General features: G+C 42.9%; 1 protein-coding gene across 1 annotated transcript; it reads left to right on the forward strand.

Moving 5' to 3' along the window:
- Nucleotides 1–13668: 13668 nt before the first annotated feature.
- Nucleotides 13669–16533, forward strand: LOC308162841 (radial spoke head 1 homolog; the record flags this gene model as incomplete). The annotated part of the gene is made up of 8 exons (XM_080536981.1): nt 13669–13719; nt 13793–13906; nt 14070–14175; nt 14298–14388; nt 14519–14654; nt 15181–15252; nt 15999–16113; nt 16478–16533. The coding sequence occupies 8 exons, from the start codon at nt 13669–13671 to the stop codon at nt 16531–16533; spliced, it is 741 nt and encodes a 246-aa protein (XP_080393107.1).
- Between the last annotated feature and the right edge of the window lie 279 nt (nt 16534–16812).

Consider the following 16812-nt stretch of genomic DNA (forward strand, 5'->3'; position numbering starts at 1 on the left):
ATGTGGTGAGCTAATGAAGCTAATGAAGCTTGAGATGAGAAAAGGGCGCTTGTCTCTTTAAGGCCCAGGAGGCAGTTAGCGATTAGCGATGTTAGCTTAGCGCCAGTTTAACAGAAGTAACTTCACTTTTAACATGACTTCCCGTGGTCGTAGCGGGCTGGCTGACGGCTTAAAATGTGGCCACACGGTTCGCGCAGATTTATTTTTATAATAAAAAAAAAAACGGTACTCGCACGTGTGCTCGTGAATTTATTTCTCTAGTCGCACAGATGTATTTTTTGTCGCAAATGCGAGTGAAATGGTCGCACTGTAGAGCCCTGCTAATACCTTAGATCTCACAGCCCGGTCAAAGCGGTAAATTCTAGTATTAGAGAATCTTCAAAACTATAACTTAGAAATAAGAAGTGCCAGGCAATCATTTTTCTCTAAGATCATAAACAATAACATCAATAATGCCCGCATCCTTTTCAGAACTGTTGACAGACTAACAAATCCCCCAACACCCATTGCTCAGGAATTTCACTCAACTAGTAAATGCAATGAGCTTGCATCCTTTTTTAACAATAAAATAGAAACCATTAGACAAGGCATTAGGTCTTCTGTGTCAGGCATGAAAAACATGTCCCCATTAACAACCCCAAATAGGGCGGACATAACAACCATGTCACAATTTAACACCATTGATTACAAGACCCTAGATAAAATCATGTCACGTCTTAAACCATCCACCTGTGCCCTTGATGTCCTGCCAACAAGCTTTTTAAAAAACATATTTAGCTGCATGGCAGGCGAACTAATACAAATAATTAACACCTCCCTTTCATCAGGAATCTTCCCTGAAGCCCTGAAAACTGCAGTTATTAAGCCTCTACTAAAAAAGAACGGCCTAGACCCATTTGTACTAAACAACTACAGACCCATATCAAACCTTCCCTGTACAGGAAAAATTATTGAAATGGTTGCCCACGAACAACTTAGCAATTATTTGACCCTAAATTATCTCTTTGATGACTTTCAATCAGGCTTTCGCCCCCTACATAGCACTGAAACGGCCCTTATTAAGGTCCTTAATGACATTCGCGTAAACACAGACTCCGGAAAAATCTCAGTTTTGATACTACTAGATCTTAGTGCTGCCTTTGACGCTGTTGTAGACCATGACATTCTAATAGATAGACTAAAAACCTGGGTAGGACTTTCGGGCACTGCCCTAAACTGGTTTAGATCCTACCTACAGGACAGAAGCTACTATGTCTCCATTGGCAACTTTGTATCTGACCAAATTAAAATGACATGTGGGGTTCCCCAAGGGTCAATCCTTGGCCCCCTTCTATTCAATCTCTACATGCTTCCATTGGGACACATCATAAAAAAGAACAAAATTGCCTACCACAACTATGCGGATGACACTCAAATCTACATAGCCCTCTCACCGAACGACTATAGTCCCATTGACAATCTCTGCAATTGCATTGAGCAAATAAACGCCTGGATGACACAAAACTTCCTCCAACTAAACAAGGAGAAAACAGAGATTATTGTATTCGGTGCACCTGACAAAAGATCGAAAGTCAGTGCAAAACTTGATTCTCTCTCTCTTCACACTAAAAAACAGGTCAGAAATCTTGGTGTAATTCTAGACTCCGATCTAAACTTCAACAACCACATAAACTCGATAACTAAATCAGCCTACTATCACCTGAAAAACATAACAAGAATGAGAGGTTTCATGTCCAAGCAAGACCTTGAAAAACTCATCCATGCATTTGTTTCGAGTAGACTTGATTATTGTAATGATCTACTAACAGGCCTATCTAAAGGAGCTGTTCGTAAATTGCAGCTCATCCAAAACGCCTAAGGTCCTAACAAAAACAAAGAAATTTGAACACATTACACCAATCCTGAGATCCCTGCACTGGCTACCAGTCTCTCAGAGAATTGAATTCAAAATCCTCCTAATTACATACAAATCACAAAATGGTCTTGGACCAAAATACATATCAGATCTCCTCCCACCCTATATTCCCGCAAGGTCCCTAAGGTCAGCTGAGACAAATCAGCTAATAATTCCAAGAGTAAAAACAAAACACGGTGCAGCAGCTTTCAGTCACGCTGCTGCATGCTCCTGGAACAAACTCCCTGAAGAAATCAAACAGGCCCAAACCCTTAAAATATTTAAATCTAAGCTAAAAACCTTCATGTTTTGCACCAGTTATGATTAAACACAAACACTTCTATCAATGTCTTTTTTCCATTAACTATTGTCTTTTTAAATGTTTTATCTATTTACTTATATTTGCTTTTATTCATTGTAATTTTTATTTTCTTATGCTCCTCTTGCTGTATTTTTAATTATACAACAGTTAGTTCCGACCAAGTAATTTGATTGGACAAGAGGCATTCCGTGAGTTACGATATACAGTATAACAGCACTGGGACTTTTAACTAGATGTATCACTCCGCCGCACAGGTGTTCTAAATGACCGTTAATTAGACTACATTGTAGAGCGGCCCTGCGCCATCGTACCGCTGTTCTAACCTGCGGACATTTGTCAGTGTGAGTTCAAGAGGCGCGTCTGATTCAATTGCTTGTGCTAGAATAGACTGTGTACTACTCGATACCTCACCGTATTCATTGTTAGAGAGTTGACTCATGTTGATATTTGACTAATGTGCACACTAGAAAACGATGGAGCAGCGTGCTGTCTGATGTCAACTGGTCTGACTCTGAATCACATTCACACATGCCACCAAAGCGACTGTCAACCGAGTCATATTTCACTGGTTGCACAATACATTGAAATGTACAAATAAATGTACACGATACAAAGTAGCTAGCCACGATACAAAGTAGCTAGTTTGTGTTCAGGTTACTAGGCAACAGTCCAGTTGAACAGTCCCGTTGGGGAACTATTTTTTCTTGACGGAGCCAAAATAAATGATTAAATAAACAAACAAATAATAATCTGTTGTCACTTATTACTGTTAATTAATAAATTGCGCTGTAGAACTGTTGTATAAAAGCAATATCACACTCGAGGTCGTGTGTTATACTGAATATCAGCACGGCTGTGATTGTCTTCGGTACTCGGCCTAGCGGCCTCGTACCTATGACCGAATCACAGCCGTGCTGATATTCAGTATAACACACTCCCTCTCGTGTGATATTGCTTAAATAATGCATGTAAAGCACTTTGAATTGCCCCTGTTGTATGAAATGTGCTATACAAATAAACTTGCCTTGCCTATTAATATCGCGCAAAATCATGCAATGTGTACCAAATACTGACATGTCAATCCGGACGGTAATATAATTATCAGAGGACCTCAGGGTTTGCTGAAAAACAGTAGGTAATTCCAGCCGGAATAATTACTGGGGTCCCCGGAGTAAATCACTGACATGGTCGGTCCGGACGGGATAAAAATTACCGAATTACCCCAGGTAAAACATATATTACCGAGGTCCTCAGGTAATTTATATGCCGTCCGAAAAGGGCTATAGAGGGAGTTTACAAGTCAAGGGCTTACAGGCTGCTGCGTAGAGAGGATGAAACGTGGGGAAGGAAATAGACAGCTGAGCTTTGTAGCTAATGTGATGACAAACCAGGCCAATCAAGGGTAATTGCAATTGCTAAACATCTATAACCTACATTGTCACAAGTGATGCATGTGACGACAGTGCGAACATGTTGATGGTGTGACTGCCCTCAGTGGATTGTGACTTGTTTCATTGTAATACTGAAGAGTAGGAAACCATCTCAACCATACGGTGGCCGACAAGGGCAAACGCGCTGCAAATACCGAAAGCATTTCCATTAGGAGAATCGCGCTGCACATAGAGAAACGACACAAACTCAAAACACATACAAATGCAACAACAGAAACGTGCTGCAGAAAGCCAAAACAAATACATTAACAGCAAACGCGCTGCAAATACAGAAACGATACAAAGTCAAAAACACATACAACCCCCGACAACACATGCAACAAGAAAAACGCTGCAATTCACTTCACAACACAACGGAAGTGTTCTCACAACGGAAGTGTTCTGGGGGGGAACGATAAGTGGAACGGACCGGAGACGTATTTGAACCATTATTATGATTATGTCATGTCATGGTGAAATAACTTTACTTATTGTAAAGTTAATGGTCCACTATGTAGATTGTATCTTTAAACTAGTGCTAATGGCCATGATAAATCGGTAACCATCAAGGAATGAGATCACATGATGAAGAATGGTACATGAAGAGTGCTTTATTGGTCCAAACAAAGTGTTTTCTAAAATCTGCTGCAGGGAAGGACACTGGCCTTTATGTGTCTATTTTATGTTTGGTTTGTTTATAAGGACATGCACTTTGAACTGCATTTCATTGTCCTGTACTTGTACTCTGCAATGACAATAAAGTTGAATCTAATCTTATATGATCATGTCATTATGCCCCCTTATTCAGGTGACTTGAAGCTACCAGAATAATATAGCCAAAAATGTATCACTATTACTATTGTGTCAATGAAAGCTATTTAAAATAGACACAATACATGAAAAGTCATGAACATGAAATATTACCTCCAAGGCATCTCATTCCCTGACAGCTACTGTTTAACCATTACAACCATTAGGAAGCTTTTAGAAAGCTGCACCTTTAATGCTTGGAGGTTCATTGTCTTCTCCCATTGCCTGTGAGCATAGTAGAAAGACATGGGACATACCCACATTCAGCTTTAATATTGTCTGAATATTCAGTCACAGATGATTTAATTACATTTTTTAGGTTATATCTGTCATTATCAGAGGATATGGGATGCACCAATCTCCTCTTTCAAAAGACTGATGCTCTTTCAACATTTATCTAAGATTACATCAATTTCTTCACAATCATTTACTATGTTATCAAGACTCACTGATTTTAGATCACAATAGAAAAGCAAGAGTACATTATGCCGCAGGGGACACCATCACGTGCGGCATGGTAGACTTAAAATGATTTTAATAGGATAGTTAGGATACCGTATACAATTACATTGCATTGTACAATTACATTGTATATTGTTACTGTTTTGTTTTTAGACATTTACAAAAACAATAGCATTCTATTGAATAGTTTGTTTCTAGTCCAAAATTAGGAAAATGAATAAATAAACCTGCATTATAATAGGTTCACACAATGACTCTTGGTCCTGTTCCTGTAGTACAATTCCAGACTGCTATTCTGTCAACAAAATAAGTAAATGATAACACTTAATACATTGCTCCTTTGGTCAGCAACCTTGAAAGAAATATCATTCAAGTTTGTACTTCATTAATAGCCTACTTCTGTTCCTGCATATATAACATGTAACAGCAAATACAGTGCTAAAAACGTCAGATTATCTAACCAGTGTGTCTACAGATGTGTGTGACAGATCAAATTGAATTTGAGATTAGAAGTTAGAAGAAACTCTGGTTGTTCATTCTGGGTCTTGTTTGGACACTATGTAAATGTTGGTTCACACATTGCTTGCTGCTAAAATCTTCTCTCTGTTCTCCTCATACTGGTGAAGCATTTTTTGTAGGTCGTCGTCTGCTGAAATGACCTGGATGCATAAAAAGAAAATAAGACCAAGTATTCATAATTAGATACTTCATATTTGCTCTGAAACTGCCATCACGAAAACTGTTCTACCATTAACTAGTGATGAAGAACAAGGATTCTTTGGCATGACCAATTAGTGGTTATAATAAGAGACATCAGGATATCATAAACGATAAGCGGCATTATTTGGTAGTGATTGATCACTCACAAGTACTGGGGCAGGAACTTTAAAAGATGTCACCTCTAAATATTCCTATACAGGGGGTAGAAGGATGGTAGACAAAGGCAGATGATGGACACAAAACTTTGGGGTGAAGCCAACTAACCACAACATTAGTGGTGATTATGTATTATTCTTCAACTCTTACCAATGGAATAATCTTCTCCTCCTCTCTGCATCTCTGCTTCAACCTCTCATAGCAGGTCTTAGGAGATGTCTGGAGGTAAACTACAACAGGGAAGAAGGGGGCCCGGCAGCAAAGAAGAAAAAGAAAGGTACAGAAAATCCTCTTGAAGCAGCCATGATTACTGTTGAATCTCAGCCACTGTGTGCTGTAGTTTTGTGTTAAAAGTATCACTTGCATCATTGTTATCTTTTTTCCCCTCATATATATTATATAAACTCCTCCCAAAAAGTTCGGAAAGGTTATTTTGGTCGATTTTTCCTACCCTTTAATTAGGGGTGTAACGGATCACCTAACTCACGGATCGGATCGTGTCACGGTTTTTGAGTCACGGATCGGATAATTTTTCGGATCAACACAAAACATAAAAATAAAAATAAAAAGCTTTTTCCTCGAATTCTGTAAAAACACCACTTTTACTGTGTAAAACCCAACAACATTCAAGATGTCAAAACTGGTGTATATATATATATATGTGTGTGTGTGTATATATATATATATGTGTGTGTGTATATATATATATATATATATATATATATATATATATACATACATAACATATTCTACACTCAAACATTAGGCTACATATTAAACAGAAACACACATTCAACTTAAATGATGCAGTAGGAGAGAGGCACCTGGTTGCAGCAGTGAATCACTGGGCTCTTTAAAGCAGACAAATAAACATGTTTTATGGCACTTTTAACTAAATAATAAAGTGAAACCTTACTTTAAACATGGTATGAAAAAATTGGCTACATTATCAGAACTTGTCGAGCTGACTTTTTTGTGCCTCCCGTCAACACACCAGGGTCGCGGCAAATGTGTGGCCATGCTCGTACGACTTTCTCGTTGCACAACGCTTAAACACCGTAACTTTTTTATCGACCACACTTCCAATGACACTGTCCGTCATTGTTATAATTGACAGAGAAGCCAAAGTGTTCCCATACATGGGATTGAAATGACGAGGGAGGCATTTCGAGTTCTTCTCTGTCGCCAACATTAGCAGGACTCGCCATGAACACTTGGGCTGCGTTCGTAAATTTGCTCTGAGAGCGCCGGAGAGCACACTGGGTCCGACGTCATAAAGGGACCAAGTAATTTGATTGGACAAGAGGCGTTCCATGAATGCTGATCAGATTCCAGAGCGAATTTACGAACGCAGCCTTGTTGTTCTAGATTTTTTTTTGCATTATCAACCTATCATTGCGCTTTAGAGTGTAGATATTAAGTAATATTATTACTTGGTTACATTTTGCAATTGATCCGCGGTACACATGCGTGCCGAACCGTGGGGGGCGATCCGTTACACCCCTACCTTTAATAATACCAATTGGTATTGGATTTTATATCGTGGCAAAGCCTGATTAGTCACCTTTACAATGAGGTACTTATAAGGATCATCCATTCGTGGAATGAGCAACACAGCTAAACCTGTGGGTAGCGGCCCACAATCTTCTGTTCTGTTGTGGAAGAATATTGTATGTAATGTATGTTTTTAGGGCGTTTCTGTTTTATTGGGATAGAGACAGTAGAGATTGACAGGAAGCATAGGTGAGAGAGGGCGGGTGACATGTCGATGGCCGGATGCTCCGCCTTCATCATTTTCCTTTTGCCTTTTTGTTTCACAGGCAAGAAGAACGCTTCCAAACCAGGCAAGACGGGTGAGACCAAACCAGCAGACGCCGCAGCAGACGCCACCACCAAGAAGAAGAGGAAGAAGAAGAAGGCGGGAGAGGTGAAGAGTGACTGTGGAGAGGAACAGACCGTGGTGACAGTGGGGTCGGAGATCAAGGCGTTGGCCGTTGTCTCTGAGCCGGAGCCGGACACGGCACCTGCGACGGCATCAACGCCAACAGACCTTCCACCTGTTACAGAGGCCACCCCTGGAGCCAAGAAAAAGCCCAGAAGGAGGAAGAGTGCCAAGCTACAGGAGCCTGAGGTGCAGACAGAGGAGAAGACTGTAGAGGAAGCTGAAAAACAGCCAGAGGCAGAGGCAGCAAGCACAAAGGCTGAGGAACCAGAAGTGACAACAGCCACACCACTGAAGAAGAAGCCCAGGAAGAAGAGTGCCAAGCTGCAGGAGCCTGAGGTGCAGACAGAGGAGAAGACCGTAGAGGAAGCCGAGAAACAGCCAGAGGTTGAGGAGCCTCCAGCAGAAGAGACCACGGCCACACCACTGAAGAAGACGACCAAGAGGAAGAAGGCTAAACAGACACTTGAGACCACAGAAGAAGAGGTTGTTGAAATGGATGCAACAAAAGAAGACGTCACACCCGCAGAAGAGACTCCGGCCGATATCACTATCGCCGCCACCCCTCTCAAGAAGTTGACCAAGAGGAAGAAAGTCAAACAGACACCCGAGGAGACCACAGGAGAAGAGGTTGCTGAAACCGACGCAACTCCGGTGGAGAGTGAACCAACAGAAGCGACACCTGCAGAGGTGACCCCAGCTGATGTCAGTATCGCTGCCACCCCTCTCAAGAAGTTGACCAAGAGGAAGAAAGTCAAACAGACACCCGAGGAGACCACAGGAGAAGAGGTTGCTGAAACCGACGCAAAACCGGTGGAGAGTGAACCAACAGAAGCCACACCTGCAGAGGTGACCCCAGCTGATGTCAGTATCGCCGTCACCCCTCTGAAGAAGAAGAAAAAGAAGCTCACAGTAGCCAAGACTGAAGCAGAAGAGGTGGTGGCCAAGGCCTCCTCGGAAACCCCCCTCAAGAAGAAGAAGAAGAAGAAAACGAAAGCGGTGGTCCAGGAAGAGGAAGTCGAAGGTCAAATTGAGCCCGAGACCCCAGTGGTCGACGAGAGTGAACTGCCCACTCCTTTAAAGAAGACGAAGAGGAAGATCGAGGTAGTGATAGAGGTCGAGGCGGAGGAGCTGGAGGCTGCGGCGGAGAAAGCCGCTCTCGCCAACGGTCTCGTTGAGGAGCAGACCGGAGGGAAGAAGAAACACAAAATTAGCAACGTGAGCCAATACTGGTGCGAAGTATGTAAAGCAGGGCCATACAAAATAGGTAGGATGGTGAAACATTATAAGGGTATGCATAATAACGTGTTGTTGAAATTTGGGTGTCGAGGATGCCCGAGATCCGCCGACAAATATCACTCGATCGCATGTCATGTCCCCAAATGTGAGGGGGCTAAGGGGCACAGGATCGAAGGGGCAAATCAAGCGTTCTCATGTGGAACATGTGGAAGCACATTCACAACGCGAGTCGGAGTCTCACAACACCGGAGAGATAGGCACAAACTCGAGTGGAACAGAGAGAAGGCCCAAGCCCCAGATCGAGAGAAGACAAGAGCGAAGCGCCTGAGTTGGAGCGTTGAGGAGGTGGAAGAACTCCTCAGATTGAGAGCCCTATACAAGGGAAAAGACAAGAATGAGAGTGCTGGATGCATAGCAGCAAAGATGGGCAAGACGATAGGACAAGTTAAATGGAAATGCCGAGGCCTGGACGCAAGAGCAAGAAGGAGGGTAAGGATCACCGACCCAAGAAAGAATATACTGGATCTCATGGCACCTGCAGTAACACCACCCCCCCAAAAAGGGGTACAAATTCAACTGCTAAAGGCGTAAAAGCAAGCTAAAAGACATGAGGTCAGTGTCTCATCATATGACTTCTCAATACGGTGATCAAGGCAATAAACAAACAAGTAAACTCACAATAAACCCAGCCTGTTATACTAATACCCCCTATCATATTCATGCCTCCGACAACACCTCAGGCCTTTGGGTGGTTCATCCACATGGATGGAGGCAGACTGAACGTCTGTAATCCTACTTTGATTGTTTGTTTATTGCCTTGATCACCGTATTGAGAAGTCATATGGTTATGGGGGGTGATATTGCAAGGTATTTTAAGCACCTGCGCACCTTGCATTGCGGTAGTGGAGAGAGAGGGGAGCGATGTATTTTTGTTGAGCGCATTATACGCATATGACGCAGATGAACCACTGATGAACCAGATGAGACACTGACCTCATGTCTTTTAGCTTGCTTTTATAGTTGTTTTTATTTTCTAAATATTGTTGTCTTTATTTGCACTTGACACCACGGACCTCATTGTCTCTTAGCTTGTTTTATAGCATTTTTGCTTTTGAATTTGTCTAGTGTGTAATAGTTGTGATATGTTATGTGTATATGTTTTGTTTTTCTGTTTTTGCACCTTCAGAAGAACCACATTTTCATTGTATAGGCAACTGTACAAGGACAATAAAGTATATTCTATTCTATATTCTATACGCATTGTTTGTTATTTTTCTGGTTTTGATCGCTTATGGATTATTTTTGTACGTCGCCAAGTTTGATTGTTCTATTCAATAAATGCTCTAAAACGTACTTTTCATCTCAGCGGATTGTTTGGCGCATCATACAATTACCAGCCAGACCCTGGTTGCGTCTCTCAGCGACTTTTTACTTTTGGCTCTATCTCGCTACAGGTGTCATATAACCCTAACCCATATCCTGTCATATAAAAGTACCTTATTGAATCTCCAGGTAATGTAGGCAATTTCTGACATCCATCACTTTTGCTGTCGTTAAGATACTTTATTTTTCTGTTTTGGTAGTCTGTCCAATGTGACACTTGCCCTCCTCCACCGGCCCTAGTTTTGGATCTAGCTTGCTGTTCATTATTTTCATGATAAATCGTAGCTAGCTAGCTATAACATCTTCATATACACCATACAGGCTACTGATTAACAGTAGGCAAATGCCCATTGAACAGATTTATTCATTATCCTATCTTAAGAAAACTAATGTAACACTCTCATCTGGGGATTTACACTGCAAATCAAATCAAAGATCGACAAATCCCTGATGACAGGGAGATGAAGTATGACTGCTCTGATGAATCAACCCCTATTTCATTAATTTTCTCTATATAACGACGTCGATCATTGATCGGCAACGACACTATATAATAGTTTGCCTAACTGGCAATCGGATTTGGGCTCCTAATATCTAAAAAGCACTACGGTTTTCTTATTTTATCTGATTAAAGTAGCAAAGACCAGAAATTTCCATTGACCGCCAGTCAAACTTCTACACTGCTATCACCCAAAAAGGGGCGTGGACATGACGGGAGAGCAAAGTACCCGGATGCGTTAGAATTGCATAGAGAGTTTGAATTTTGTCCTCTGTAAAGCAGATGTGTTTCCTAGAATGAATGAATGATGAATGAATGAATGAATGGTCTTTATTGTCATTGATATAGTACAGGTACCAAACAACGAAATTTGGGAGGGGGGGCTCCCCTGGTGATAGGAAAGAAAAAAAAACAAGAAGGGAAAGCTGGTTTACATAAATAAAGGCTATGTACACTATCCACTATACTATACTGTACAAATAAAACACTGTGCTGTACTCTATGCTATACCTATTCTAACATTTCCTATTCTCTGCAACCTTATGTACCCTAGGGTTGTCATATTGCACATACTGTTATTGCACTTTCATTTAAAGTGTTGCAGTTTGCAGGCTTGAAATGTACACATTTGTGCCTCAGCACTTCACCTGATTTTCAATCCAGCAGCTGCCATCAATCTGTCCAGACTGTCCAGGGCCCAGAACCTAGGTCTTTGCTGTGTTCAGGGCCTGGATGGCCCTGGGGTAGAAGCTGAGCTTCAGTCTGTTTGTCCTTGCGAACATGGTCCTGTACCGCCTGTTCGAGGGCAGCCGAGCAAAGTGTTCGTACCCAGGGTGGGATGGGTCTCTGGAGATCTTGGAGGCCTTCCTGAGGCAGCGTGTGTTGTACAGCTCTTCCAGAGAGGGGAGGGGGGCGCCGGTGATCTTCTGGGCCGTTCTCACGACTCTCTGTAGCGCATTCCTCTCTGCGGCTGTGCAGCTGGAGAACCAGTTGCAGATGCAGTAGGTGAGGATGCTCTCCACTGCGCAGCGGTAGAAGGCCACCAGCATCTCCTGTCTGATGTGGTCTTTCCTGAGGACTCTCAGGAGGAAGAGCCGCTGTTGTGCCTTCTTGATGATGGCTGCTGTGTTGTTCTTCCAGGACAGGTCATCCTGTATGTGCACCCCCAGGAATCGGAGGGTTGAGACTCTCTCCACGCTCCCTCCGTCGATGAGCAGGGGCTGGACCTCAGATTTTTTCCTCCTGAAGTCCACAATGATTTCCTGGGTCTTTGACTGGTTCAGCAGCAGGTTGTTAACCTTGCACAGCTTGCTCAGCTGCTCTACCTCATCCCTGTACGCGGCCTCGTCCCCCCCCCGAGATGCAGCCCACCACGGTGGTGTCGTCTGCAAACTTTACGATGGAGTTGCTGGGGTGGACGGGGGTGAAGTCGTAGGTGTAGAGGTTGTAGAGGATGGGGCTTAGCACGCAGCCCTGGGGGGACCCAGTGCTGAGTCTGAGGGCTGTGGAGGTGTGGGAGCCCACCCGCACCCTCTGGGGGCGGTCGGACAGGAAGTCCTTGATCCATGCACATATAGAGTGTGATAGTCCCAGGTCTAGTAGTTTGGTCACTAGCCTGTCTGGAAGGATGGTGTTGAAGGCAGAGCTGAAGTCCACAAAGAGCAGTCTCGCGTAGCTGTTTCCCCTCTCCAGGTGGGATAGAGTGGAGTGGAGAGTCGTCGCGATGGCGTCCTCTGTGGACCTGTGGGCTCTGTAGGCGAACTGGTATGGATCCAGGTTGGGCGGGAGGCGTGTGACTATGTGGGCCCGGACTAGTTTCTCGAAGCACTTCATGATGATTAGAACATGTAAATGCAATTGCTAAACATTGTCCCGCCCCCAGAGAACGACTGACAGGCCGGTAGAACATGAGAATTGCATAGAGAGTTTGAATTTTGTCCGCTGTAAAGCGGATGCGTTTCCTAGAACATGTAAATGCAATTGCTGATCACATTATTGCATTACAATTTGAATATTGACTCAAATAACGCAGGCAAAAGTGGCAAATGAATATGCTATTTTGGGATTGCATAGTCATTTGCACATTAGAATGAACTTTTGAATTTTGTCAGCTACAAAGCAGCGCATGACTTTGCAAATTAAATGTCAAATGGCTTTGCATTATAATTTTAATATTGACAGTGAATGTGCACATCAGGTACATGAAAATGAAAATGCAAATCATTAGAATTGCATTTGAATTTGAATATTGCCTGAAAGAATGCATGCAAAAGTGGAACATGCAATTGCAATCTCATATTGCATTAGCATTTGAGTTAAGTCAGCTATATGCTTCCATAGGCAGGCAGCTACTAGAGTCTTAGTAACTAGACATATGCACAAGGAAATGATATACATAAAAGATAAAAGGCATGGGTTTTTCAACAATATTTTTTACTGGGGGTCCTTATCACCCATGATAAGCCATATCTTTTGTAGAGGAAATGACACCATTTACCTATATTGAGTATAGTAAGCCTAGTAAATTAAATTTAGTGAATGTATGTCCACACACCAACATATAAGATGCATATTCACACCGATATTTATTATCAATGATTCACAACCAAACGTGTAAATGTTTTTGACGGTTGTATGGAGCGCGCATCTTCTACGGTCACGTGTCTGATCACGTTCCATCATTGTCATGACAACCGTAAACACGTTGGTGATTCCTTCGTGGCTATCCGTCGTTAGCAACAGTTTTATCTAGCTACCTGTTTTTATTTGACCCAACAGTAAAGTCAAACTAATTAATCGATACTGGAAACGATGTCGGATGTTGGATCTGAGGATTTTGATGACGATCAAGGTTACCTTGGGGTGAGTAAAATGTAATATTTTAGTTTTAGGTAACTTTCTTTTATCATAAACTCGTTAACTTAACTTAACACTGGAATATGAAGGGGACCGAAATGAAGCTGGAGAGAGACATGGGGTCGGGAGAGCAGTTTTTCCCAACTCAGACACCTATCAGGGAATGTATGAAAATGGCAAAAGATCTGGACAGGTAAGTTGAATTTATATAAACTGAATAAACTATTTATATTATATATCTTACAGTTTACTGACTAGGAGGATAGCTGCCTTCCATGATGATGTGTCTGTGTATCTGGCCAGGTAGGCCGGACGTCAGGATCATTGACCCCATCATTGACTTATTTCTATCTCAGGGGACATACCGATTCAAGAACGGAGCCCGGTACATAGGAGAATACTACCAGAACCTGAAGCATGGACAGGGTATCTTCTACTACCCAGAGGGGTCAAAATATGAAGGTAATGTAAAAAGGCGGTATGAGTGTGACAAATTGAAAAAAACAGCAACTTCACATGCAGTATGCTCCCCTGAGTGTGTGTGAGCAGACATTTACCCCCCCCCTCCCCCCCCTTTCCCATAGGAAGCTGGGTGGATGACCAGCGGCAGGGTCACGGCATCTACACATACCCCAACGGAGACACATATGACGGGGAGTGGTTACGCCATCAAAGGTACTAACTACCATGTAAAGAGATTACGGGAGTTAAAGAAAAATAAAAGACATCAGATCAGTCTCTCTGTCCCTCTCTGTCCCTAACCCACCCACCCACCCACCATCTCTCCCTTTTGTTGCATGGCCAGGCACGGACGGGGCACCTACAGCTACGAGGGCACAGGCTCCAGGTACATGGGCACGTGGATGAACGGCAAAATGGAGTCAGTGGGAGAATTAATCCACCTGAACCACAGATACCAAGGCAACTTCCTCAATAACAATGTAAGTCAGCAGGTCTAACTAACTCTGCCGTTAACCTGGTAGAGTATAGCAAGAGAGATGACAGTGTCTTACCTAGAAAACAATAATACTCTGCTCTGCTTATTTGAAAGAAATACAATTGATTGTCAGTATTAAGTTCAGATGTGGTCTTGTTATACTTGTAATTAGTTACACTTTGTACATACTAGGGTTGCGAAAAGTTATACAATATTGAGATATTTGGAGCACATCGTGTTATTGTTCTCTCATCTCTTACTTAAGAGTGCTTAAAGCGCTCGATGACCGCAGTTTCCTGCTTTTTGCAAGGCAAAGCACATCTAGAAGTGAAAACATGTCTCTTTGTTTCACCAGACTATTTACAACACCAGCCATACACTCTATGCACTGCAGTTCATTCATTTTTGCTCACCCTGGCATATCTCAGTCCCAACATACTTCACAAAGATATCATGTATACTCATCATAGTTTCATAGTTTCATTGTTGTGAACTTTAAATCAATGCTATTCACTGTTGCTCTTGTTCAGCCCTCTGGACCAGGGAAGTATGTGTTCGACAATGGGTGCGAGCAGCATGGAGAGTATCTTCAAGGGGATCAGGTAAAACCACATACATACAGTACCAGTTGTGTCGCTCTACCGGGAGTCTGCAAGAAGTGATATTACAAGCTTCTATGTACTAAGCACATTCTTACACCCCTCCTAGTCATGCCACTTGGCCTAAAGTGGTTCCCTAAGTGGTTCCCTTGAAATATTTGTTCAAAGTTGAGGAAGAGATAGAGACAAAGACACGTTAACAATCTCTCCCTCTCGACTAAAACTCCAGCCTGCGTCAGACGAGGAGAATGGTAAAAATGTGAAAGCCCAGATGAAGTCCAGGTCTCCCTACTCCGGGCATGGGGAGGGCTATTTTCTCCATAGGGCCTTCAGGAGGCGAGGTGCCACGGCAACCACAGAATGCTGCTGATGTGCCTTTTTTTTAAAGTGTAGAAAACTAGTTTATTTCCTGTGTACATTTCCTGCATGACACCCTTAGTGGTGGATACAAAAATAACCAGTATTACTAGCTGCATGATTTATTAGCTGCATGCATCATGACTTGGCTGGTGATGAATGTACACATGCGAGTTGTGCACTGGAGTTGTAAATGTTGTTGAGCTTAGCTGTGTAAGAACAACAAAATAAAACAGTACCACAACAGCAAAATACCAGAACACGGCATTGCACTCAAAACATAGCAATAGTGTCAATGGGAGAGAAAATGTTAACACATGTTAGGAGAAGCAGTGTGCTCAGACATACTGTATAATATAAAGGGGAACCCTAAACTCTTCCCTCCATGACAGAGGCGAGGCGACGGCGAGGAGGATGAGATCGTCACCCCCACAGTGCTGAAGTGGAAACCCAAGGCCGTCACAAGCCTGTCCCTCTCCACCCCAGCGAAGGAAGCCTCCCCCGCAGGTGAGGGGAGGGGGAGAGAGGGGGGGAGGGGGGAGGAGAGAGATAGAGAGAGAGAGAGATATCTTAAGTGTCTATTTCTATTGTTGGCAGATATGTCAAAGGCAACAGAGGGAGAGGGAGAAGAAGACAAGCCTCCCACCCCGGACACAAACTGACCTGGGAAAGACTCATCGATCTTCACTGCAAACAAACGACACCTTTCCTCTGAATTTCACTAATAAACATATTGTTGGTATTTAAAAGTACCTGTCTGTCTGTCTCTTTAATACTGGGTAATACTCTGAGGTGTCATTTATGAATATCCTTCAGTGGCAATATTGACCACATAGAAATCTGCCTCTCTCTGTGGCATCTATGCTTTTAGCCATAGTGAAAGAAAAATCTGAAAAGGTGGGTAAACAGCGCCACCCTGTGGTGTAAAAGCATCACGTCGTACAACTCGAGTTTGACGGATGACATCATCACTCTGCGTCGCAGGAGGAAGAACACGTGTGAGGGGAGAGCGCAGAGAGAAATGCGTCACTGCTGCTCGGCCAGAAGTGTTTCCACGTGAATCGCATGGTGGGAACATGGCGCCGATACAACAAGCACCGGAGATCCTGCTGGCCCAGAGGTTGGCTTCTAATGAGAAGCCCATCCGAACCAAAGCCACCAAGAAGCTGAGGAAGTACATCAGCCTTAGGTCACAAAATGTCAAAG

Source organism: Nansenia antarctica (genome assembly GCF_963989245.1).
Source record: "Nansenia antarctica genome assembly, chromosome: 7".
NCBI lineage: Eukaryota > Metazoa > Chordata > Actinopteri > Argentiniformes > Microstomatidae > Nansenia > Nansenia antarctica.